This window comes from Nomascus leucogenys, chromosome 13 (assembly GCF_006542625.1).
Source record: "Nomascus leucogenys isolate Asia chromosome 13, Asia_NLE_v1, whole genome shotgun sequence".
In the NCBI taxonomy this organism is placed as follows: Eukaryota; Metazoa; Chordata; class Mammalia; order Primates; family Hylobatidae; genus Nomascus; species Nomascus leucogenys.
The window spans coordinates 38,024,590-38,051,381 of record NC_044393.1 but is presented as its reverse complement, the minus strand read 5'-3'; the positions used below and the strand labels follow the sequence as shown (position 1 = coordinate 38,051,381).

General features: G+C 45.1%; 2 protein-coding genes and 1 pseudogene across 4 annotated transcripts; 2 read left to right on the top strand and 1 right to left on the bottom strand.

Annotated features, from left to right (window-relative positions):
* Positions 1–94: 94 nt before the first annotated feature.
* Positions 95–2,229, bottom strand: LOC115837968. The gene has a single exon (XM_030826100.1). It carries the CDS (start codon positions 2,078–2,080, stop codon positions 1,367–1,369), a length of 714 nt encoding a protein of 237 aa, XP_030681960.1. The 5' UTR covers positions 2,081–2,229; the 3' UTR covers positions 95–1,366.
* Positions 1,073–16,622, top strand: PROKR2 (prokineticin receptor 2). Of its 2 annotated transcripts, XM_003277998.2 has the most exons (3): positions 1,073–1,311; positions 3,435–3,900; positions 15,099–16,622. In XM_003277998.2, the coding sequence occupies exons 2-3, from the start codon at positions 3,443–3,445 to the stop codon at positions 15,793–15,795; spliced, it is 1,155 nt and encodes a 384-aa protein (XP_003278046.1). In that variant the 5' UTR covers positions 1,073–1,311; positions 3,435–3,442; the 3' UTR covers positions 15,796–16,622. The 2 variants fall into 2 exon arrangements, with proteins under 2 accessions (XP_003278046.1, XP_030681959.1); XM_030826099.1 differs by lacking the exon at positions 1,073–1,311 and having other exon boundaries at positions 3,405–3,900; positions 15,099–15,859.
* An 8,244-nt stretch (positions 16,623–24,866) lies between these two features.
* Positions 24,867–25,476, top strand: LOC100599320 (annotated as a pseudogene). Its single transcript, XR_001116743.2, has one exon. The product of XR_001116743.2 is annotated as a ubiquitin-conjugating enzyme E2 D3 pseudogene (transcript).
* Positions 25,477–26,792: the final 1,316 nt, after the last annotated feature.

The window sequence follows — 26,792 nt, the reverse complement described above, 5'->3', positions numbered from 1 at the left end:
ATGTGGGAGAGATGCTAAGAGGTGGGGAGAGTGGGGTCAGTTCCACTTAAGGTGGGAAAGGCAGAATCACAGAATGTCACAACCTGAAGGAGTTTGAAGTTCATTTACCCAAAAGTTTTTAATTGGCAGCCCTGTGGACTGTGTTCAGTCTGAGACAGGTCCTCTTTGGCCAAAACAAGATTTTTGCTTTAACAAACCCAAAGAGTATTTTTAAAGTTCTCAAATTCCAGATTCTCTTGAAAACAATGGGAAGCTCTGACAAAGTGGAGTCCATGTTCCCACCTGCCAATAATCCGCTGACTGAGGTTTAACGAGGGGGAACACCTTTTTAGACCTTCAGGGTCCTGCCACAGGTTCAATCCTGTACGCCCAGAGCTTCCTGGGCACCAGTCATTTGAATGGGCAGTTCCTGTGTTTAACCAGGGAGGTCGTGGGAGGAGTTCGAACCTGTCAGAAGCAAAGTGAAGGGCTCCGGACTCTCCGGACAGATGGGCTGAGGCACTCCTGGGATTGTCTTTATACGGTCATGGAATCTGATAGTGGTGGTCATCGCAAAGTTTGGGTGAGGACTTCAGGGGCTTTGAGCAGGGCAAACTGCCCCCATCCCCAGCTTCCTACTGGGGGCCTCCTCCTTCACTGCCATCCCCAAAGGCCCACACCGCACTCGTCGGAGCCGGGCTTTCCTTGAAAGGGTCACCTTCTAGTGGGCGCGGACGCTGGCACTGGGCACCTCCGGAAGACAGGACTCTCCCCTCCTGCGCGCGACATGGGTGCGGTGCCACGGCTGGCGGCAGAGGGCGGTGCTCACTGTTCCCAAGCGCAGGGTCGAAACCCGGCTACTGTGTGGTCCGATTCAGACGGGATGCGAATGCGCTGAAATCCGTGCGAGAGGCTGCCCCCGCTGCCTGGGGACTCGCGTCAGCGCGGCCGGAGCTACGGTGCCCGCGCCCTGGACGCACCAGCCCGAGAGCACGCGGTGGGGTGCGGTAGCTGGGCACCCACCCTCGGCCTGGAGGCAGGCGGGGACCCCGGGGCGGAGTCCAGCGCGGGGCGGGGCGCACAGGTCTGAGACGCCGGGAAGAGCTGTGGGGGCGGAGCGCCAACTCCAGCTGGAACCCAGAGACCGCGACACGCCGGAGGAGCCCGCCAGGGCGAGGAAAAAAGAGGGACATCCCCCACGCAGCGGCTCTGCAAGTGCAAGTCCGGGTCCTGTAGGCGAAAACCGAGCGGCCCGCCCGCGCCCAGCCACCCTGTGACCCTCGGTCCGGCTTCCGGAGCCGCAGAGCGCACAGAAAGGAGGCGCCGAGGCAGGTAAGGGCTTAGATCCCTGCAGTCCCGGGACTCAGTCGGTGCGGTGGAGGAGTCGCTAGGACAAGGACCTCTGACGCCCACTTTTTTCTCGGGCATTCTGGCTGCTTTGCCTCCCGCCACTCTCGAGATATGCGTCGGGGCTGGCTCGAAGCAGGCGAGTTGGTTTCAGAAGATCCCCTCTGGGCCCTCTAGGACCGGGTAGGGGACGGTAAGCGGAGCCTGTGGTGTGCGGGTGCTGGCGCGGGCGGAGGGAGCCAGCGGGTAGCTGAGCTCGCGGGCGAGCTCCAATTTGCAGGGGAGGGTGCAGGTAGAGGGCCACCTTCCTGAAAGGTGAGCAGAAAACAGCAAGCGTCCGTGGGGAAATTCCCGCGCACCGCATCCTCCACCCACCCGCCGTTTTCTTCCAGCCAGGAGGCCCCGCAGCCTTTGCTTCTCGAGCCTGAATTTCTGACTTGATTCCTGTCCTTGCCAGGATGTCGCCTCTAGACGCCGACCGCGCGGCCGCGTTGATGGGGCGGGAAGGGGGCTGCTGGAATGGGTTTCTCCCGGGCGGGGAGTGCAATCTACGAAAATGCGGCTGGGACCTGTCCCAGCCCGGGCGCGCCCCCTCTCGTCTTGGGTTAGGGGGCTGGAAAGCCGAGGAGGGGTAGGACTCCCGATTCTTGGTCCCAGGCTGAGCAGAGGCTGCGGGGATCGGGGTGTCGCATGAGACGGAGGGGCGACCTGGAGAGAAGACACCTCCCGGTGTGGACGCCACTGGGATTGGCATCTCGCCTCTTGGAGGTTTTCACCTTGGGAAAGCAGCTGGCGGGCGCACCCCAGTTTAGGGTGTCTTTGGCTGGCGCGCAGTTCCTGTCCCTCGGCGTTCTCCTCCCCTCGCAGGAGTGGACCAAATGCATTGTTCAGCTGGGTCATCTCCTTGCTACCCAGCATCCCGCGGCGCCCACATGTGGAGTCGTTTCCAGGTGTGCTGAGAGGCAAGGGGAAGGCCACTCACAGCTGGACAGCCAGGGCCCCTTTCTATAGGTGTTGGGGTCTGGGCTCTTTTTCCAGCCCCTCGGTGAAGTCTTGTACCCTGGGGTGCCCTATCTCCTGCGGGCTCAGGGCTTCAGAGACTATATTCCCTATTTTGAGACCTTGGTGACAGGACATGGTACCTTTCAGGCAGGGTTGACGCTGGGTGGAGAACTAGGGCCAAGTGAAGGAGGTCAGAGAGCAGATCCAAAGTTGGAGTAGGGTGGGAAGGGCGGCAGAGGATTTCTTTCTCGAGCAGGTTCCCAAAGAACAGGGGAGCAGCAGGGGAATTCCCCTCCCCCACCCCACCACCGCCTCCTCCACCTACAGCGTCCTGGTCATGCACTCAACAGATGTCTGTCCAGCCCCCGCTATGCACCAGGCACTGGACTGGGCAGCAGGAATTCGGTTTACAGGAAGATTAGGACTCAGAGAGCATAAATCACTGGCCCAGGGTGACTCAGTCTGTCCATGTGAAAATGAACTTGGTGATTTCCAAGTCTATGGCTTGGTCAGTACAGAGGGAGTAGTGTCCTGCTTTGGAGAGAAGACCCCGCAGCATCCTGGCCCTCCTGTTTCATTGTCCCTGGCCAACAGGTGCTACAAAGTTGTGACAGCTGTAGGAGCCTGGCCAGCTCCTGGGAGCAGGCTTGGAAACCTTTCAGAAGCCCCTGTGGGAGCTGATGTGTTGGGGGCTGGAGGATGTGACTGGGCAGACAAAGAGGCCCTGGCCCCTGGGCAAAGGGCAAAGATGCACATTCTTCTTGAGAGTTTTGGAGAGTCCAATCCATCCTATGCCATCCTTCCCCACAGCTGGGCAGCCATGGAGGGTTTCTCAACTTACAGATCTCAGGTCTCCTCTCCCCGCATCCTGGGTAGTTCCCTCTGGTTAGGCAGTGGGTCTGGTTGGCCTATACTTGGGGAACTCAGGGAATGTGAGCAGATGTTCTCCTGCATGTTGCCCACTGGTTGTGCCTCCTTCCAGGATCCAGGACGGCGAGTCAACTCTCCCCAAGGATGTGGGCAGGGTGCTAGGTTCACTGACCCTGAAAGAGCAGAAGGTCTGGACCCTCACCCCTCGCGCCTCCCTCACACCACTTTTCTTTCAGACATCACCATGGCAGCCCAGAATGGAAACACCAGTTTCACACCCAACTTTAATCCACCCCAAGACCATGCCTCCTCCCTCTCCTTTAACTTCAGTTATGGTGATTATGACCTCCCTATGGATGAGGATGAGGACATGACCAAGACCCGGACCTTCTTCGCAGCCAAGATCGTCATTGGCATTGCACTGGCAGGCATCATGCTGGTCTGCGGCATCGGTAACTTTGTCTTTATCGCTGCCCTCACCCGCTATAAGAAGTTGCGCAACCTCACCAATCTGCTCATTGCCAACCTGGCCGTCTCCGACTTCCTGGTGGCCATCATCTGCTGCCCCTTCGAGATGGACTACTACGTGGTACGGCAGCTCTCCTGGGAGCATGGCCACGTGCTCTGTGCCTCCGTCAACTACCTGCGCACCGTCTCCCTCTACGTCTCCACCAATGCCTTGCTGGCCATCGCCATTGACAGGTGAGGATGGTGGGCGGGGTGAGTGGTGGGGCTGGGCCAGGCTGTCTCTTTCCTCATTTAGGCTCTGACAGGCTGGCATTGCTCCAGATAGGAATGCTCACCAATCTTTGGAGGGCAAGAGGAGATCTTGTTTCTCCAGTTGTGTTCTGTTCCCCCAGATGTGAGCAAGACTGGGGCTGCTGAGTGGCCCATCTCTGGGCCATGCCCCCAGATGCCACATATGCTTCAGATACAGGCATGCCACATGACAGTGTGTGGCACCAACACAAAGGGAAAGCAGAAAGGGCAGGCAACTACTACCTAGAAGCCACATGAGAGTTAACTAGGGCAGCTTCCAGTCAGGAAAACACATACCAGGCTTTTCCTGTAGCCACCCTCCAGGTGGAGATGTGAAACATGTCCATCACCTAGAGAACCTTCTGTGCTCCTCACCAGTCAATCCTCCCCCACCAGGCAACCACCAATCTGATTTCTATCATTACAGTTCAGTTTCACCTGTTCTTTAACGTCATAAAAAAGAAATCATACCGTATGTGCTGTCGTTTCTGATAGACTTTGTTGTAGAGCTAATTTTAAAATAAGATAACAGGGTTTGTGCAAAAGAGGAAAGGACACGCTTGCTTTTGCTTTTCTGCATACGTTGGTGTGCTCATTTGCATACATTTGCATGAGATATTCCAGAAGTCCTTGCTCTATTTTATTTTTTCCTTTCCTTTATGTATTTATTATTTTATTTTTTGCTTTTATTATTTTTAATTGACACATAATAATTGTAAATACTTATGGCATACAGAGTGATATTTCTATGCATATATGTATACAATGTGTAATGATCAACCAAGGTAATTAGCATATCCATCACCTCAAATGTTTATCATTTCTTTGTGTTGGAAACATTTAAAATCCACTCTTCTGGCTACTTGGAAATTATATAATAAATTGTGTTAATTGTATTCACCCTGTAGAGCTGTAGAACACTAGAACTTATTCCTCGTCACCAGCCCTTGCTCTATTTTAAAATTATAAAGTAAAATGTGTAATAGCAGTTTATGACAACCTTACACACATTTTGTTTATGTGAACAGTTGCAGGCCAGCATCAGGCCATCACTGGCTCTGTTCGAGGGGGCAGTGGTCACCTTCTCTTGGTTGCTGTCCACCATCATAAGCTGCGCTCATTAGGATGATCTGCTTAGTCATCTTTTTTCCTTTCATCTTTTCAACTCTTAAATTTTTCCCCTCTTCTCAGTGCTGCTTAGATTTGTTCTCTTTATTCAACCAGTTTAATATTTTTCATTTTGGTAATAAAATACACAGATGGGTGTAGGAAGCATCCTCCTTCCTTTGTATAACATAATTCCTGCAGGAAAAACGATTTTACTACGACTCAGGCTCTCCAGCCCTGAAACCATCCCTTATGAAATGTGTACCTATCAACCAACTGCACAAAATTCTCCAGAGAAAATGGTGCAAAGTATCATTTGATAGAAAGACACAAAGTCAGCCTGGGCGTGGTGGCTCACATCTGTAATCCCAGCACTTTGGGAGGCTGAGGCAGGCAGATCACCTGAGGTCAGGGATTTGAGACCAGCCTGGCCAGCATGGTGAAACCCCTTCTCTACTAAAAATACAAAAATTAGCTGGGTGTGGTGGCAGGTGCCTGGAATCCCAGCTACTTGGGAGGCTGAGGCAGGAGAATCGCTTGAACCTGGGAGGTGGAGGTTGCCGTGAGCCAAGACTGCGCCATTGCACTGCAGCCTGGGTAACAAGAGCGAAACTCTATCTCAAAAGATGCAAGGTCAGATTCCTGGGCTCCACCCCACCCTCTTAAATGGGAATCCCTTGGGCAAGGTCCCAGGAATCTGCATTTTTATCTAATTCCTTGAGTGATTCTGATGCTCACTAAGGTGAGAGTGTATTAGTCAGGGTTCTCTAGAGGGACAGAACTAATGGAATATATATATATATATATAAGGAAGTTTAGTAAGTATTAACTCACATGATCACAAGATCCCACAATAGGCCATATGCAGGCTGAGAAGCAAGGAGAGCCAGTCCGAGTTCCAAAACTGAAGAACTTGAAGTCCAATGTTTGAGGGCAGGAAGCATCCAGCATGGGAGAAAGATGTAGGCTGGGAGGCTAGGTCAGTCTCTCTTTTCACATTTTTCTGCCTGTTTATATTCTAGCCAAGCTGGCAGCTGATTAGATTATGCCCACCCAGATTAAGGGTAGGTCTGCCTTTCCCAGCCCACTGACTCAAATGTTAATCTTCTTTGGCAATGCCCTCGCAGACACACCCAGGATCAATACTTTATATCCTTCAGTCCAATCAAGTTGACAATCAATATTAACCATCACAGAAAGTAAGTACTGTTCCCATTCCCCTTGTCCCACTGAAACCTTTGTCTTTATAATGCTGGTTTGGTTTGGTTTCATTTTTTGTAGCATTGGAGTTTCTTGGGAAGCAATCGCCTTGTTACAACACCACAGACAACAGAGTGGGTCCTTTTCCACCCCAAACCAACTCTGCCCCAACCAGCTTCCCAGCTCCATCAGCAGTTCCATCATTCTCTCAGCTGTCCAAGCAGGGAAAAGTTACCATCATCCTTACCCTTTCTCCCTATCCTACCTCCACTCACCCCACCCCATGTGTTCAGCAAGACACCAAGTCATGGCAGCTCTCCTTCCAGCTTTATCTCTTAGCAAGTCATAGCTGGGCCATTATAATGCTCTTCTAACCTGTCTTTTCACTCCCCAGGGGCTCCTGACTGTCCCCTGAAATCCATACTCATCCATATTAAGCATAGGAATATCATCATTGATGGATCTTCCTGAAACATTTCATTGCTTACAAAATATCTAGAAATTCAAGTGCTTACAGAATACATGTCAAATCCTAAGCCTAGCATTCCAGGGCCCTTGTAATCTGATATCAATCTTTAATTTGCTGTCTTTCTAAATTTATGCTATGTATGGAGATACTGATAGTATTTTCCAGAAGACAACGTGTTTTAAGCACAATAACTATGTTTTCTATCTTTCTCCACAGTGCCTAGCACAGGGACTTATATCTGTGTCTTAGCTTGGGTTACTCCCATATCAGACTCTGAGACAAAGATTTATGTGCAGGTAACACCCAAGAAGTAATTAAGCAAGCTTTCACTGTGGGCAACTAGAGCATATTCCTGCTGAGGGACTCGTAGAGCCAGCATAGATCACAGCTCTACAGAGAGTTCTTCCAGAGGTGGGAGGTAGGAGGGAGCTGGGGTATTTATACACCAGCTCCCCATAAGTCATTGATGAGGGCTGCTCTGGAAATGCTGTACAGGTGGCAGGTGGTAGGATAGGGAGAAACAGTAAGGATCCTCTTCTCCAATCAGGTTCTAAACTAATTAAAAAAAATAAAGCAAAATGCTAAGAAAGATGGATGGTCAAAGTCTCACCTTTGCCCTGATGATGCTGATTTTGGAGAAGTCAATCCCAGAATTAGATAGGCCTGTGTACTCTAACACACATAGGGTGGGAGAAGCACAGGCCTCCCTCTCCTACTACAAAGAAATATCAGAAGGGCCACCCAATGCTGTTTCCATGTGCCACAGCCAGGTCCATCCAGAGAGAAGCCCAGAAGAGGTGCTATTTCAAGTCATAGAGACCCTAGAAGGAAAGGATTGGCTTCAAGAAACACATCCAAGCAGACAGATGAAAACAAAGACCTTGCAGGTGTCCCTCTTGCAAATGAATGAGTCATAGGAAATGATTAGCTTAAACAATGTGCAATAGCTTTCAACATCCCTCATGTATGTTTACCTTCTCAGAGCATGACAAAAAGCCTTAGAGGTTGTCAGTGATTATCCCCACTTCACAGATGAAGAAACTAAGTCCCCCAACCAAAAGTGATTTATCGAAGTGCACAGTTTGAGTCCAGGTACACAGCTGGAATCCAGGTCTTCTGAATAACTCCTAGGCCAGTGTTATTGCTTTCTGATTTATTTGATGACAACTCTGAATTTTGGAACATCATACAGTGAGGAAGATGTTATTGGAGGAAAAAGAATGAGAATTTAGGAATTGACAACAGAATAAGGAGAAATGTGGAAATTCCCTTTGGCATGGGTTGTTGAAATACTTTTTAGGATGAAGCCAGATTGAGAGAGAGCTATAAAGTTGTGAATTTGTTCTGCATTATCTAAGGCCTTTGGACTCAGTATGGGAGGCAGAATAATGTCCCTCACCCAAGGATAACCACATCCTAATCCCCAGGATCTATAAACACGTTATATTACATGCCAAAGGGGAACTAAGGTAGCAGATGGAATTAAGGTTGCTAATCAGCTGATCTTAAAATATAGAAATTATGCTGGATTACCTGGGTGGACCCAATGAAATCACAAAGATCTTTAACTGTGGAAGAGGGAGGCCGAAGAGTTTGTGTCAGTGATACAATGCAAGAAACTTGATTGACCCTTGCTGGCTTTGAAAAGGAAAGAAGTCATCAGCCCTGGAATGCTGGCATCCCTAGAAAAGGCAACAAAAATAGATTCTCCCCATCAGAACCTCCAGAAAGAAATGCTGCCTTGCCAACATCTTGATTTTAGCACAGTGAAAACCATGTCAAACTTCTGACCTCCAAAACCATAACATTTGGGTTGTTTCAAGCCACTACGTTTGTGGTAATTTGTTACAAGCAGCAATAGGAGACTAATTCACTCAGTCATCATGGAGAGTCAGTGATTGTGAGATGTCCCTGCCCCTATCAAGAATGGGCCTGCCCATTTGTTCCACTCTCCAGCCCCGTGAGCCTTGTACCACGCAAGCAGGTCATGCAGGTTAAATTGGCAAGGCCAGATCACATGCATGGCTGAAGAACCCCAGCAACCACTGTGCATATTAATACACCTAGCTAGGGTGCAGCCAGTGGTTGGGGTAGGATCCAGCTTCATCCTAGATCTTCAGAAAGTCAAAAGCTGGGGAGAGCCATACTGCTTTGGTATCTCCTCTAATGCAATTCAATGGATCAGAGCCACTAGCAGGCAGGGGGCAGGCAAGAGAAGATAAAACAACTTTGTGGCAGAAATATTGGCAGGGACAGGGAGAAATAACATGATAGAAGGCCTTTTTAGTCCAGTCAGAGACTTGGAAAGCGTGACTAAAGGGTCTGGTCACAAAGGAAAGGTAAGTGGGATAGAATTTTCTACAGGTGGCTGCTGAGACCAGCTCAGTCGGGGAGACCCTACCCCAGCAGCACTAGAGGAATTAAAGACACACACAGAGAAATATAGAGGCGTGAAGTGGGAAATCAGGGGTCTTACAGCCTTCAGAGCTGACAGCCCCGAACAGAGATTCACCCATGTATTTATTAACAGCAAGCCAGTCATTAGCATTGTTTCTATAGATATTAGATTTAAAGTATCCCTTATGGGAAATGAAGGGATGGGCCAAATAAAGGGATGTGTTGGGCTAGTTATCTGCAGCAGAAGCACGTCCTTAAGGCACAGATCACTCATGCTATTGTTTATGGTTTAAGAACGCCTTTAAGTGGTTTTCTGCCCTGGGCAGGCCAGGTGTTCCTTACCCTCATTCTGGTAAACCCACAACCTTCCAGCGTGGGCGTCATGGCCATCATGAGCACGTCACGGTGCTGCAGAGATTTTGTTTATAGCCAGTTTGGGGGCCAGTTTATGGCCAGGTTTTGAGGGGCCTGTTCTCAATATGTCCCCCTTCTTTGATTTGCAAATCGATAAAAGCAAAGGCAGCTTTGTCACGGTGAGCTACTTCTCGCAGGAGTCAGGATCCACATCTGCAGACTATACAAAGACAAACAACACAGATTAAAAGCACAATCATCATTGAAATCACAGAGCTTCCAAGTGTTTTTATCCATTTTAATGGGTTACTAGCTGCTAATCTGTCTGCAGCTCCTTTAAGCACTCCAGTTCTTGGCATTAAGGTCAGGTGTGCCTGGGATGCTTTAAATATTTGTTCTTTAATTTTGCAATATCCAAAGACAAGTTTGTAGAGTGTCTTTCTAGATGCTCTTTTATTCTTTCCCAAATTTTGATCTTATTAAGAGCTATTAATAGTTTCCACAAATCTTTATGTTTAGCTTCTATAGCAGGCCATATCATTTGAGGTTGAGGTGTCACTATACCACCACGGTTCCAGATAATAGGAACTCTTGCCATCCTTCTTGCCATTTCTACCATCTGACTGTTTTGTTCAGACCAGCTGAACATAGTGTGACCATGCCATGCAGACTGAGAGGTGCAGTTTAAGCTAGACATCCCCTTAGGGGACCAATCAATAATGATTCCATAGGAATCATTGTGCAGCACGTCTACCTATTCTGCAATGCAATCTTCCTAAACAAGTATGTTCATTATTTCTGGCCAGGTTCTATTTTGTTTACAAATAGGTTTTTGAAGGCGGTATGCCTCAATTATAGGAGCAGATTTATTATGGTAAATACTGAGATCAGAAAGCATGTGTAACTGCATCATAGAGTGATTATATCCAAGCATTATTGCCAGCTAAGATTGATAAATATGCCCAATAAGTATAATTGTTCCCTGTGTCAGCCCTTGTTGAAGGAATACTCAATGGCAATGTTGATCACCACTATCATAGCTACCATTAAATTACTCATTGTGACTGGTTGTCCCACTTTCCTAAGGTTTTCTTCCACCATCTGCGACAGCTTCTTGATCTGTCCCCAAGTGGGTGGCTGTGTTCGACGAGTGTTGCTTGTGACAGTTGGGGTCCTCCTCAGCATCAGTCTCAACATGGCTGCAACTGGGAGGTCCTCGGGATCCTCCTGGAATCTCTTCCTCGGCATCTGGCTCATGATAAGGTTTCAGGTGTCTTGATGGTATCCAAATCGGCTGTTGATTTTGGCCTGGAGAAACACAAGCATAACCTCTACCCCAAGTTGTTATTTTTTTATTACCTATTTCCCAACTTTTTGTTATTGGATCTCTCCACCAAATCAGTTGTTCTGCTTCTGTCTTTGCAGCTGGTTTCTGTAGATGCTGTTCAGCTGCTGATAACATCTGGCCTTTGGGCAGGCTCAAAAAATTTAAAGTTAATAATGCTAGATTCAGTTGTGTATGGGCTGTCCTGTAATCCCTATTTCTCCCCCTTTTTTGTTTTTGTCATCAGTTGTTTATCTGTATGAAAGTAACTGAGCATTTTTAATTAACTGTGTAGAATGAACCATGTATGAAGAATCAGAAATCACATTAATAGGCATATCAAAAGCAGTCAATATCTCAATTACAGCTACAAGCTCCGCTTTTTGAGCTGAATTATAGGGTGTCTGGAAAACTTTACTTTTTGAGCCAGAATAAGAAGGTTTACCATTATTAAACCCATCTGTAAAACAATGAAAATACTTAGAAGGCTGCAGGTTGTTTACTGCAGGAATCGTAAATGCAAACCGTTCACAGTCTTGCTCAGCTAAAGGAATAGTAAAGAAACAGTCTTTTAAATCTGTGACTATCAAAGGCCAATTTTTGGAGATTATAGCAGGAGAAGGCAATCCTGGCTGTAATGCTACCATAGGTTGTATAACTGAATTGATGGCTCTTAAATCAGTTAACATTCTCCATTTACCTGATTTTTTCTTAATTACAAAAACTGGAGAATTCCAAGGGGAAAATGTTGGAGCTATGTGCTCATTTTCCAATTGTTCAGTAACTAATTTCTCTAAAGCCTCCAGTTTCTCTTAGTGGCCACTGTTCTATTCAAATTGGCTTATCTGTTAACCATTTCAAAGGTATAGGTTCTGGAGGCTTAACAATGGCTGCCATCAAAAATGATATCCTAATCTTTGGCGGGAACTTTGTCTTTCCACTTGAAGCAGTTCTTTCAAATATTGCAAATTTTTCCCTAGTCCCATACCAGGGACATACCCCATTTCATGCATCATATGTTGATTCTGAGGGCTACATAATTGTTCTGGAATTAGAACTTGTGCTCCCCATTGTTGTAATAAATCTCTCCCCCATAAATTTATAGGTACAGAAGTTATAATTGGTTGAATAGTCCCAGGTTGTCCATCGGGCCCTTCACAATGCAAAATATAACTACTTTGATATACTTCAGGGGCTTTACCAAGTCCAACTATGTTAAATTGAGTGGGTTGAATTGGCCACACAGACAGCCAGTGCTGTAGAGAACTGATTGAAATATCCGCTCCTGTATCTACCAAACCTTTAAAAAATTTTTTTCCTGAATAATTATTTCACAGGTAGGACATTTATCAGTAATTTGATTTACCCAATAAGCTGCTTTGCCTTGTTTATTTGTGCTTCCAAATCCTCCTGTTCATTTAATTTCACTTTTCCCCATTCCCACAAATGGCACAATCAGGAGCTGTGCCAGACGCTCTCCTGGCTCTGCTTCCCAGGGAACAGAAGTAGATATAACAATTTGAATTTCCCCATTGTAATCTGAATCAACAACTTCTGTATGTATTTGTACCCCTTTTAAATTTAAGCTAGACCTGCCTAGAAGTGATCCGATCATCCCCACTGGCAAGGGTCCACAGACTCCTGTTGGGACCTTTTGCAGGGGTTCCCCAGGCAGAAGACTCACAGCTTTTGTGCAGCATAAATCTACTGCAGCACTACCAGCTGTGTCAGGGGACAGACATTGTACAGGGGTCAGGGAGTGGCCTGAGCTGGAAATGCCCCAGTTTAGAATGGGGCCCGGGGCGGGCCCCCTCATGGTATTTTCAGAAATCGGGTTCCCATCTTTATCAAACTTAGAGTGACATTGATTAGCCCAATGTTTTCCTTTTTTACATTTTGGACATATTTCAGGCTCAGCAGTTTTCTTTTTTCCCCTATCTGGTGGCCTGACTCGCTGATCTGATTTTTTCTACATTCTTCTTTAGTATGACCATGCTTCCCACAGTTAAAACAAACTCCAGGAAATGGAGTATTTCCTTTATCCACTCTCAGTCCTGCCATTGCCTGTACTAGCAGAGTAGCCTTATCCAGATTACCTCCAATACCATCACAGGCCTTGATATAATCAACTAAATGTGCTTTGCCTCTGATAGGTCTCAGAGCATCCTGGCAATCGGGATTAGCATTGTTGAAAGCTAATAACTGCAACACTTTATCCTGAACAGCCGAATCTGCAATCACCTTTTTAAGAGACTCCTGTAACCGAGCTATAAAATCCACGTATGGTTCTTTTGGTCCCTGTTTCATAGCACTAAAGGAAGGGTATTGTTCTCCACTTGAAGTGATTTTTTCCCAAGCTCTAATGCACACTCCTCTAAGCTGTTCTATGGCATCATCCTGCATGACCACTTGTGCATCTAAACCAGCCCAGCTGCCAACCCCCAAAAGTTGGTCTGCAGTTATATTAATTTGAGGTTGGGCCTGGGAGTTGCAAGCAGCCTGAATGGAAGCTTCATCTGCCTACCAAGTTTTAAATTGTAAGAACTGAGCAGGAGTTAGACCAGCTCAAGTAAGAGCGTCTCAGTCAGTAGGAATCATCCGACTGGAAACAGCAACATTCTTTAACAGTCCCAATACAAAAGGAGAACCTGGTCCATACTGATTTATAGCTTGTTTAAATTATTTGAGTAATTTAAAAGGAAAAGGCTCAAATGTAGCTGTAATATTTCCCTGTTGGTCTGGGGGGTGTATTCTAACAGGGAACTGCCAAGCCTCTAAATCACCCTCTCATCTAGGTTGCTGAATTCCTGCCTGAATAGAACTAAGAGCAGTCGCTCGAGGTGCTGTTTGAACAGTCACTGGGGCAACTACTTTTTGCCCAGTGTCTTCTGGAAAAGAAAGATCTGGAGGGTCTTTTTCTTCAAAATAATATGGAGGGGGTGCAGAAGAGTAGGGATGAACCTCTCCCTCCTTTGCTGCTTTAGCTTTAGCTGGCAAATAAACCTGCTCTGTAACCTCTTCTGTTACTTCGTTATACTCTCCTTCCTCCTCATCATCAGTGTGAAAAAGTTCCAAGGTGGAATGAACCAGAGCCCACACTTGTCCCATTGTTACCCTGACGCCAGTTTATGGCCAGGTTTTGGGGGGCCTGTTCCCAGCAGGCGGCATCCTGCGCTTGTTCTCACCTGACTCATGCTCCAGGTATGAAGTACATGTTCATTTCCAGGGTTGATTTGTTTCCTCCCTGTCCTTCATGCCTCTTATCTTCATCTACCTTATCCCAAAGCATTCCTCCCCTACCCCCTACCCCAACCATAAGATGCATAGAAATGATGCCAGGGCGCCAGGTGTCTAAATAGGTGTCATTAGGTCTCTCTGGAAAGAAAGTATTCAATCCGCACAAATGAGCTTATTTCCCACAAAGCGCTCCAGTCTCTTTCCAAGACAGTGTGGCTCATTGGAAAGGGCAAGGGTAAAGACTTATGGTGTCAAGGTGACTTCACACACCTTCTCATTTGAGCACAAGATGGCCCAGGGAGGTGGGAGCATAAGCTTTGTATCAAAAGCCTGGATTCTGGTCCCTGCATGATGTGAGCTTGGGCAAGGCATTTACTTTTCATTAGAGTCCTTAGATTTCACCACAAGCCCACCTTGACTCTCCTGCCTCTGAAATGCAGGATGACAGCTCATGGGAGGGGAAGCAAGTTCTTGCCAACTGCCCTGAGAAAGGCTCCCACCTCTTTCTGGGGGCCACAAGACCTTCCTTCACCTAAACCATGAGCTATTTGGAATGAAGAGCTTTGAGAGTATTGTATGTTCTTGGGCAGAATGACAAGATGGAAACCCAAGGTGGTATAATAGGATGCTTAAGAATAATAACAGGCCACAAGTATTTATTGAGCACCTACTACACACAAAGCATTTTACAAAAATTGCCATATTTAGTGTTCACAGTAGCCCTGCAAAGTAAGTATCATCTTATTCCAGGTTGCATTTGAGGAAATAAATCTCAGGGAGATTGAATAATTCATCCCAGACCCCAAAGCCAATCCGGGGAAAACCCAGGATTTATTCAGCCTGTTTGACCCAAAGCCTGTGCTGTTTTCACTAAAACACTTCACTATGCCAAATGATGTTGCTAAAATAAGATGAAGCTTGTTAAAGCTGGATAACAAGTACTTGAGGATTCACTGTGCCACTATGTCTGCTTTAGTGTATGTTTGGGGTTAGTTACAAACTAACATTTCCAAGTATTCGTCATTACTACTGTTGGCTTCCCTCCCCCACCAGATATCTCGCCATCGTTCACCCCTTGAAACCACGGATGAATTATCAAACGGCCTCCTTCCTGATCGCCTTGGTCTGGATGGTGTCCATTCTCATTGCCATCCCATCGGCCTACTTTGCAACAGAAACCGTCCTCTTTATTGTCAAGAACCAGGAGAAGATCTTCTGTGGCCAGATCTGGCCAGTGGATCAGCAGCTCTACTACAAGTCCTACTTCCTCTTCATCTTTGGTGTCGAGTTCGTGGGCCCCGTGGTCACCATGACCCTGTGCTATGCCAGGATCTCCCGGGAGCTCTGGTTCAAGGCAGTCCCTGGGTTCCAGACGGAGCAGATTCGCAAGCGGCTGCGCTGCCGCAGGAAGACAGTCCTGGTGCTCATGTGCATCCTCACGGCCTATGTGCTGTGCTGGGCACCCTTCTACGGTTTCACCATTGTTCGTGACTTCTTCCCCACCGTGTTCGTGAAGGAAAAGCACTACCTCACTGCCTTCTACGTGGTCGAGTGCATCGCCATGAGCAACAGCATGATCAACACCGTGTGCTTCGTGACGGTCAAGAACAACACCATGAAGTACTTCAAGAAGATGATGCTGCTGCACTGGCGTCCCTCCCAGCGGGGGAGCAAGTCCAGTGCCGACCTTGACCTCAGAACCAACGGGGTGCCTGCCACAGAAGAGGTGGACTGTATCAGGCTGAAGTGATCCACTGGTGTCACACAATTGAAAACCCCAGTCCAGTACTCAGAGCATCACCCACCATCAACCAAGTTCATAGGCTGCATGGGAAATGACATCTGTGTTCATGCCTCCCCTGTGCCCTCAAGAAGCCAAATGCTGCAAAGTCGTAACATACAATGAGACTAGACATGAACCAAATCAGCTAACATTTACTGATATCTGCTCGAGACCTACTGTTTCCACAATCCCGACAAGGAGATTAGACACAAGGAGCAACAACTGACATGGACTGAACACGTACTGTGTGTAAACCACACCAATGAGATTAGACAGGGACAGCAGGAGCTGACATTTACTCATCACCTACTATAATCAAAAACATTTGATTTGATTACAACCAAAAACATATAAAAAACATAACAAGTGGCAGAAGCTATTGGAGTCCCCAAGCTATCTCCAGATATATAGATAGTTCACCCTCCATCTTCCCTAATTCTGTATCTTATCAGTGCAGGAATATCAAAAGGCTATAGGCCAGGCATGATGGCTCATGCCTGTAATCCCAGCACTTTGGGAGGCTGAGGCACGTGGATCACTTGAGGTCGGGAGTTCAACCCAGGCTGGCCAACATGGTGAAACCCTGTCTCTACTAAAAATACAAAATTAACTAGGCGTAGTGGCAGGCACCTGTAATCCCAGTTACTCAGGAGGCTGAGGCAGGAGAATAGCTTGAACCTGGGAGTCGGAGGTTGCAGTGAGCTAAGATTGCTCCACTGCACTCCAGCCTGAGTGACAGAGCGAGACTCTGTCTCAGGAAAAAAACAAACAACAAAACAAAACAACAACAACAAACGGCTATAGAAGAAGACTCTTAGACACAATGGAACTGTAACGATAAGTTTGTCAGTGCGGGGTTTACAGCATCATGGGAGGTGTGTTAAAGCTATCACACTGAACTTTCCCACCCACCTCCTACTGCCTCCCAGGGCATTCTCTAGGATTTTGGCTTCAAGAAAAAAAAATTCTTATAGTCAGCCCAGCCTTATATGGTTATCCAAAATGGTGTAATTTCAAAGGAAAGAACCTAAAAATCACGTTCCCACTGATGCTTGAAAGCTTATCATTTTATTTGGGTGGAGATGGGTAATGCTGAGGTGTCAATTTTTGCCTCCTCAGTGCAAAGGATTTCAGTGGCTCTGGGGTCAGGGGGAAAGACGACAGAGAAAAAAGTGGAGGTTGCCACTGGCAATGAACATAATCTCTGTGGGCATTTTGCTAAGGACTGGACCACTTTCTAGAACACTCCCTCTTTTACAAAAGGAACTCTACTTAAAATCCAAAGACCTGGGTTCAGGTCCTAACTCTAAGACTCAAGTCCTAAACTCATGATGTTTTCTCTCTGTGTCTCAGTTTTGCTTTAATGAAATGGCGATGATGAAAATATCTGCTTTTCCTACCTTGCAAGACTGTTGGGAGAGCCCACTGAGGCCATGGTTTGTGAATGTGCTTTTCAACTGTGCACACGATAAGAATGGAGAAGTGATATTGAACCGTTTATTTGGAGGGAGTTTATTTGGAAACCCCATCCACTGTGATTTATTAGAGAAATATGCACACTTTTTCATCCCTGTTCTTTGGACAAAAGGCTCCTGAAGACTTCACAGTGTACCTTGTCTACAGTGAGCCACAAAGGGATCCCTGTTCTTGGTTATAATCTGGGAAATTTAACCTCAGATTCTCAGTGACCCCAAGACTCTCAGCATCCCCGTGGTCTTAGAAGTGTTGACAGTCTTCCCTGCATGTTGCAAAATAGCACCCTAGCGCTGCATAAATATCACTTCTGAATCTGTTTGTATTATTATACATTTGTGGTGACTGTAGGTACACGTCTTCATTTCTTCTTGATTCATTTGGAAGCGGTAGCTATACAAATGGTACGTGGTTTGGGACTGACCCATCCATATTTGACCAATTCCTAATTTTTTATAGACAAGGAATTAATTGTTTGCTTGTTTGATTGTTTTTATTATTTGTTGATTTGTTTCTCTGACTGAAGTTTCAACCAACATTTCTTTCTATCACCACCCAGCAGACTCACCTTCAGCCCAATCATTGTACTCTCAGAAAACGCAGGCCGGCACGGTGGCTCACATCTGTAATCCCAGCACTTTGGGAAGCCAAGATGGGCAGATCACCTGAGGTCAGGAGTTCAAGACCAGCCTGGCCAACATGGCGAAACCCCATCTCTACAAAAATACAGAAATTAGCTGGCGTGTTGGCACATGCCTGTAGTCCCAGCTCCTCAGGAGGCTGAGGCATGAGAATTGCTTGAACCCCAGAGGCAGAGGTTGCAGTGAATTGAGATCGCACCGCTGCACTCCAGCCTGGGTGATAGAGCAAGATTCCATCTCAAAAGGAAAAGAAAAGAAAATGCAAACACACTATAATATTAGCCTAAGCAAAACTGTTAATTCTGATTTACAAAAATTCTTACTTGCTTGGCTTTGAAATGCATTGTGTAATTACAAAATTATAAAATTATACAATGCATTTCAAAGCCAAGCAAGTAACAATTTTAGGTTATGTACATTTCTATAAATATAATAATTGTATTTTTATTTATTATTCTATCCTGGCTCTTAGCCAAATCAGGAGATTCTTTAGGAATGGACCGTGCACCAGCTGAGTCTGTCAGCAGGATTCGTCACCCTTTTCCTTTTTGTCCTAGAATATACCAACTTCCTTTCATTGAAATTTAACTGAAAAAACTTTTGTAAATATCAGTGTGTATTTGTGATTTTCCAGTGATTAAAGTGTAATGTTGTTATCCAATTAAATAATTAACATATGGAATTTAGTCACAGGTTTCAAGTGCTTTCTCTGCTGATCTTTTAAGCATGTTAGTGTATTAGATATGAGTGAAGTAATAACTACCTAAACAATCCAACCTTGAAACAGAGAAGGAACTTATTGAAGGCATTTTTAGAACAGTGGTAGCTCATAGCATCAATCGGCCTCCTCTCGGTTACATCCTTCAAGCTAATGGCCCCGGAGTGTATTCATGCGTGCAAATAAGCAAAGAACCGTGGTCCTGGACTGATGTGATGCCTTCATTCTAAAACAGTCTTGTTTGTTCCGATGAAAGCTGCTGTTTGCTCGGTGACTATTCATCCCTCCAACTGGTAATAAATTAATTACACTTGTATTTAGTCTTTTCTTCTCAAGACTAATTAATGGTAAGCTTAAGACACTTTTAATATGCTAAGATGTACACACTTATGCCTATTATTATATATATTGAAAAATTAATCTCATTTAGCAAAACAGATCCATTTCCTCAGCCAGAATAAGAAAAAAGATGGCTCTGTAATGAAGCTATTAAAGGCTTTTCTATCAGCATTCAACATTTAAAATAAGTTGCTTTACAAATTGAAGAAATCAAAAGATGGCTTCAGGCCCTCAGTCATGAGAAGCAATCCAGACTTAAAGAGGGAGAAAGAATGTGACATGTAGGAGGTAATTAGAAAACTTAAAGTGAGTTCTATTTCTACAGGAAAAATGATGGCTTTGAAACATATCCTTCCAACTTAACAGCTACCTCTCCTTTGGCTCAAGAGGATGGATGCGCGCGTGCGCGCAGACACACACACACACACACACACACACACGCACACACACACACACACATCGCAGACCAGGAAAGGCCTTATGAGGGCATATAATTCAACTCACTCCTTTCTTAGGTGAGGAGATCTGAGTTTCAAGAGGAAATGCCTTGCTTAAGGGTAGAGCTAATGCTTGCTGGAGCCAAGATACTGCCCCAAGATTTTCACTCTGATGCAGCGAACTGCACTCAGGGACTGCACTCCTGACTCCTAAGGAATGGACCCTCAGCTGGTTTCTGGCCTTCCGGCAGAATCTTAAACTGCAGAGAAGACACTGTTACTCCCTCTGGCAGGCCAAGAGCACATCCAATCCAAGGGATCATAATTGAGACACCAGGATTCCAGGGAAACCAGAGAGAATCACCCCAGAATCACCCAGTGCTCCTGCCTTTCTTTTTTCCTAATGAGATAAATGGGCGCGGAGGGGCTCTTAACACATTAGATTTGAATGCACATGGAGCTATTTGCAAGTGATTCAGGAGCCAAATGGGAAAGCAGGTTGTGCTGAGAGGTAACCCGGCCCCAGGAAAAGCAGGTGGAGGGGAGGGGGTTTGCTCGCACTCAAAGACAAGGCAAGTACAGGGCCACCCACAACACAATGTGCAGTCTTCACCCAAGCCACTGCTGGCTGACTCAGCTGTGGTTGTGCTTTGTGCCTCCTAGCAGCCAAATGCCTTCTAAAGAAATAAACATCAAACTTTTAAAGAGTGCAAGTTGGTTTTATTCGGAAGTCTTACTGAGGACTATAGCCCGAGAGGGAGTCTTTCAGAGAGGTTCTGTCAGACACCTCCAAAGCTGTGTTTTAGTTCACAGTTTATATGCAGGTGATGAAGATTTAGCACATGTACAATCACATCAAAGCTTGGGTGCAAGAACACATCTGGTTATAGTTACAGAAGCATAATCATTAACCCTGTCAGATGTTATCTTATGTGCAGAAAAAGGGTCATTCATCTTGTAAGAAATATAGTGACTCAGGCAAGAGGCTTTGTGAAATTTTGCTGGCAAGCAGAAATGAGCACATGTGGCTTCTTACATTTGCTACTTTATCTCACATGGTGATGTGAGGCAAATGCAGCATCTCCTGAGGTGCACCAACCAGGGACACATCACCTCCTGGGATTGCTGATGTCCTCTTTTTATAATTTTAATTTTTGTGGGTACATAGTAGATGTTTGGTGCCCTTTTTTTTTTTTTTTTCGAGATGAAATCTCGCTCTGTCAGCCGGGCTGGAGTGCAGTGGCATGATCTTGACTCACTGCAACCTCAGCCTCCTGGGTTCAAGCGATTCTCCTGCCTCAGCCTCCCTAGTAGCTGGGATTACAGGCATGCACCACCATGCCTAGCTAATTTTTGTATTTTTAGTAGAGGTGGGATTTCACCGTATTGGCAAAGCTAGTCTCAAACTCCTGACCTCAAGTGATCCACCTGCCTTGGCCTCCCAAATTGCTGGGATTATAGGCATGAGCCACCACACCCAGCCTCATGCCCCACTAAATAGCAGCACAAACACAACTTTTATCTGTTTCTTCCCTGGCAGAAGTTTGGATAGCTGTACCCTAGAAGGACATGGATACAGAAACCCTGAGTGTCCAGTGGTGGAACCACTACGTGAGGAACACAATTATTTAATTGACATATCTTTTGCTAAGCAAGGTCTTCACTTTCAGCCCTCGGCTGGGAGAAACCTCGCTACTACATAGAGCAATTCATTAGCAAGGCAGCCTGGATTCCCATAGTAAATGTTTTTATTTCCTTCAAGCACAGTTTAATCTGACTCCTCCAATGGCAGGAATATGACCACATTAATTGGCAAAGATCCCTACCCTGCTCCTACAAATGACTGCCTCAGAGGCTCTCTAGATCCATCTGCCTTCAATGTCTTACTGTTGAGTCCCTTTATCATTAGGCTATGGGTCATGCCAATAGCTTCAAATGCAACATCAATAACAATAATAAATCTTGAGGTGGGGCATGGTGGCTCACACCTATAATCCCAGCACTTTGGGAGGCTGAGGCAGGAGAATTGCTTGAGGCCAGGAACCGTGGCAACATAGCAAGACCTAGACCTGATCTCTACAAATAAAAAAATGAAAAAATTCACCAGGTGTAGTAACACATACCTCTAGCTCTAACTACTCAAAAGGCTGAGGTGAGAGGATTGCTTGCCCAGGAGTTCGAGCCTGTAGTGAGCTATAATCACACCACTGCATTCCAGCCTGAACAACAGAGTGAGACCCTGTATCTAAAAAGAAAGAAATAAACAATCTTGAAATCTTGAACCATGTACTACTATACAGATGTTCAACGAGCTCATAAAACAAGACAATTTTTTTCATTTTCCAATAATGGGTTTAGCACTTTCTTCAGATAAAACAAATTGAGGAGCGGGGGTTGTTTTACTGGAACTTAGAAAAAGTTATCGCTAAATAGGGAAATAGGCAGAAGGCTTTTCCTCCAAGAAGCAGGGAGGAAACCCAGAGATGCCCTTAGAACAGAAAGTCATGCAGACTCAAGGTCCTTGTATCCCTTTGGTGACTTCTTAGACTGAATTTCCACATGCGAATCACAGACTGAGATGAAAGAATTAGTCTCCAGAGTCTCGCTTCATGCCAACCTTGGGTTCCCAGCTCTGGATCCAGCTGCTAGGCAAGGTCCTAACATAAGCCTTTACTAAACTCTGCTGCAGGGATGGCCCAGTGTGCAGAGAAAAGGGTCTTCTACTCACTCATGCAGCTTCTGCCCCAGATGCTGTGGAGAAACAAAGAGGACGGAGATGCAAGCCTGAATCTCAAGGTGATTCCCAAGATAATGTGTGACTAATTCCACGTGAAAGTTGACACACTGGAGAGACACTGCAAAGATAGAGTGAATTTAGACACAAATACCTTCTGGCTGTGGGGATCAGAGAAGGTTTGGGGCCATGGGTAATGGTGAGAGGAGGGTATCCCGGGAAAAGGAAGCAGAAGCAACAAAGACCTAGAGGAGGGAAAATTAGATGGACTGTAAGTGGAACAGCACGTAGCTTGGTTCGACAGGCACATCAGATGCAGAGTGTTTAGGGGAGAGCAGACTGGGCAGCTGATGAGCTGAATGAAGAAAGAGGCTGGGGGTGGGGGCAGGCAGGATGGAAGGGCCTGGGGTCCCAGCCAGCCAGAATTGTGGTCAAATAATAATTCTTTATTTAACCATGTGAACTTGAACAGATTCTTTACCTCCTATCCAGACCTTAGTTCCTCATGTGTAAAATGGGAATTGTAATAGCACTGACATCATAGGATTGCATGTGGATTAAATTATCTTAGAAAATGCCTAGCATATCATAAGCAGATAATAGTTATTTTTGTTATTTGTAATAGTTATTTTGTTATTTTCAAAATGATTACTTCTAGGAACAGAATTTCTCCTAGATGAATTCAGAACATTGTGTCACATGTAGTGGATATGTTTTGGGATTATCAAACCAGGGTATTTTTATCTCCTATGGTCTCAAGTCCCTAGTCATCTTGGACTTCCTATCATACCTGGTCAACTCAAATCACAGGGTTTCTTCCATCATGTAAGAGAAGTTGCTCTTCCACCAGTAACACTGAACCAGGAAGCTTAATGGCCCTCCAAAGGAGGCTATGATGTAGAGGAAGTCCTTTCCATAGAGCAAGAAGAAAACAGAGCCCATCCCTTCTAGCCTCAGTGGATGGTGGAAAAGAAAGAAACAGAAAATACTTGAAGGCTGAATGCATTTGTCCTTGCTTTCTCCTTCAGGAGCTAAATCTAGATGGTGGAGGTGGGGAAGCTATAGAAACATCTAAGTGTAGAGAAGCCTGAGATCATGGGGCAGGAAGGCAGCAATGGGATGCTTCCCTGGGCTCACTGGGGAAGGCCCCAGACCTCTAAGAGGAGCCCTGCAGGTGTTCTAGAGAAATGGTGATGCAGCCATGGGAGGAGGCAGGGAGATGGAGGAGTCTGACCAATGCCCTAATATGCCACAGCAAATGGTGAGGTGCAGGGATCCATAAATTCCTGTATGCCCTACTTAGGGGCGGCAGATGGGCAGAGGCCCAGAGTCAGGTCAAAGTGATCATTATGTGTGGTGCCTTTGCTATCAAGGACAAGTGGCCAGGACCACAGACTCCAAAAGACAAGATGGGGCACATTATTTCTCAGCAATCCATCTTGCAGCAGAGCCAGCAAGGATCCAGAATTCTGGAACAGTATATGATTCTGATCTTCCTCCTCCCTTCCTCCAACATGAGGTCCCTGGAAGCTCAACCATGTTAGAAAGTAGCAAGGGCAGGGACTGAAACCCAAAAGATTTCACATGTCCAGAAATGAGTGATTTCAACTGAAGGGAGTCTATGTACATTCAAAAAGACTGTATATGATGAATAGCTTCCCCACCTCCCATAAGATGGGGGCTCCTGAAGATTCAATCAATGGTAGAAAAATCAAGAAGCTACAGTTTCCCTGTACATCCAAGTATAGCGTCAGCCAACATTACACATAATTATTATGAGAGGCAGCCGGAGACTGGGGACTGGATTAGGGAGAAAAGAGGAAGAAAAGCTGTCACTCTGGAGATATATGATATAAACTGGAATTGTCACATGGGAATTCAGTCCTTCTAGATTCAGTCCTTCTAGAATGGTGCTTGAAACAAAAAGAAGTTGGTATGTCTTCACTGAGGACAGTACAGAGACATGTAATTGATATAACATATGGTAGCCCTTTATATTGGCATTTTTGCTATTTGTGACTTTGTGAGCAATCTCAAAGATCCATGATGTGGTCATTCATTATTTTGGGAAGTGTAAGTTTCCATCTTGCACCCCAGCAGCTAAGCCTACCCAACCACAAAGCAGCCCCATTTCAATGAGGCTTTCTTGTTCTTTTACTCAATATTGTATTTACTCAATACTGTATTTCATGCTCTCATGAAATAATAAAAAGCTATATTCCTTAGTGGGGGGAATATGCCCCTAAAAGAAAGCCAATGGTTTTCTGGGAAAGGAAGCTGGTGCTGGTTTTGAAAGTAAAGAAAGAAATGAAGATGTTATTAGGTGAAGAGTTAAGAACTCTCCAAGAAAATGATAGATTTTAGCCCATCTAAAGTTTGGATAACTTTAAAGAATATAAAGAATCTCTTGTTCCAGTACATGGCATGAGTGAATTTAATATAATATAATTTATAAATTATAAGAATGTAATTTAACATAAATAAGAAGTGATTCATACATTCATGCTCCAGCCTATAGAGGAAAAAAATACATCTTCTGGAAGAAATTGTGTGCCATGGTGGTGGTTTATATAACTAGGGGTTTCCAAGGGAATTCTAAGTTCCAGGATGAGTCTTTCATGAATGTCAAGGCTCTATCTTTTCTAGAGTTCTGTTAAACTTTTGATATCTTCCCTCAAGAGAGCCCCATGGGCAGAGCTGGTGTGAGACGAGAAAATCCTGCCTTGCCGCCGGGATAATCAAGAGTTTTGACCGGACCTCTGAGCATACGCTGAGAGAGTGAGGAGCCAGACGACAAGCACACACTATGGCGCTGAAACGGATTAATAAGGAACTTAGTGATTTGGCCCGTGACCCTCCAGCACAATGTTCTGCAGGTCCAGTTGGGGATGATATGTTTCATTGGCAAGCCACAATTATGGGATCTAATGACAGCCTATATCAAGGCTGTGTATTCTTTTTGACAATTCATTTTCCTACAGACTACCCCTTCAAACCACCTAAGGTTGCATTTACAACAAGAATTTATCATCCAAATATTAACAGTAATGGCAGCATTTGTCTCGATATTCTAAGATCACAGTGGTCACCTGCTTTAACAATTTCTAAAGTTCTTTTATCCATTTGTTCACTGCTATGTGATCCAAACCCAGATGACCCCCTAGTGCCAGAGATTGCACGGACCTATAAAACAGACAGAGATAAGTACAACAGAATATCTTGGGAATGTACTCAGAAGTATGCCATGTGATGCTACCTTAAAGTCAGAATAACCTGCATTATAGCTGGAATAAACTTTAAATTACTGTTCCTTTTTTGATTGTCTTATCCGGCTGCTCCCCTATCAGACCTCATGTTTTTTAATTTTATTTTTTGTTTACCTCCCTCCATTCATTCACATGCTCATCTGAGAAGACTTAAGTTCTCCCAGCTTTGGACAATAACTGCTTTTAGAAACTGTAAAGTAGTTATAAGAGAACAGTTGCCCAAGACTCAGAATTTAAAAAAAAATGGAGCATGTGTATTATGTGGCCAATGTCTTCACTCTAACAATGTCCTCATTGCTCTAACATGCTGAAGAAATCATCTGAGGGGGAGGAGGATGGATGCTTAGTTGTCACATCAAAGGATACAGCATTATTCTAGCAGCATCCATTCTTGTTTAAGCCTTCCACTGTTAGAGATTTGAGGTTACATGATATACTTTATGCTCATAACTAATGTGGCTGGAGAATTGGTATTGAATTTATAGCATCAGCAGAACAGAAAATGTGATGTATTTTATGCATGTCAATAAAGGAATGACCTGTTCTTGTTCTACAGAGAATGGAAATTGGAAGTCAAACACCCTTTGTATTCCAAAATAGGGTCTCAAACATTTTGTAATTTTCATTTAAATTGTTAGGAGGCTTGGAGCTATTAGTTAATCTATCTTCCAATACACTGTTTAATATAGCACTGAATAAATGATGCAAGTTGTCAATAGATGAGTGATCAACTAATAACTCTGCTAGTAATTGATTTATTTTTCTTCAATAAAGTTGCATAAACTAACGAGTTAGCTGCCTGGATTAATCAGTACAGGTAACAATCTTTTGTAAACGCAAAGCTGCTTTTTGTATATACTGTTGGGATTTGCTTCACTGTTTGACATCAAATGATGATGTAAATTTCGAAAGAGTGAATATTTTGCCATGTTCAGTTAAAGTGCACAGTCTGTTACAGGTTGACACATTGCTTGACCTGATTTATGCAGAATTAGTAAGCTATTTGGATAGTGTAGCTTTAATGTGCTGCACATGATACTGGCAGCCCTAGAGTTCATAGATGGACTTTTGGGAGCCAGCAGTTTTGAAATGTATTTATGGAGTTTAAGAAATTTATTTTCCAGGTGCAGCCCCTGTCTAACTGAAATTTCTCTTCACCTTGTACACTTGACAGCTGAAAAAAAACATAACATGGGAGTAATAATGGGTCAAAATTTGCAAAATAAAGTACTGTTTTGGTGTGGGGGAAAAAAAAAGCCCCGTGGGAAGATAGAAACATACAGACCAGGTCATATTTTGATTAGGTAGATTACAGCTGGTTGTAAGAATATCGATTGAAGAAACTGTGTTGATCTT

Coding starts and splice junctions, on each gene's coding strand:
- LOC115837968 (XM_030826100.1), bottom strand. CDS start 2,080: ATGCCAATCCCAGTGGCGTCCACACCGGGAGGTGTCTTCTCTCCAGGT.
- PROKR2 (XM_003277998.2), top strand. CDS start 3,443: ATGGCAGCCCAGAATGGAAACACCAGTTTCACACCCAACTTTAATCCA. Junction 3,901..15,098: donor CTGGCCATCGCCATTGACAG/GTGAGGATGGTG, acceptor CTCCCCCACCAG/ATATCTCGCCATCGTTCACC.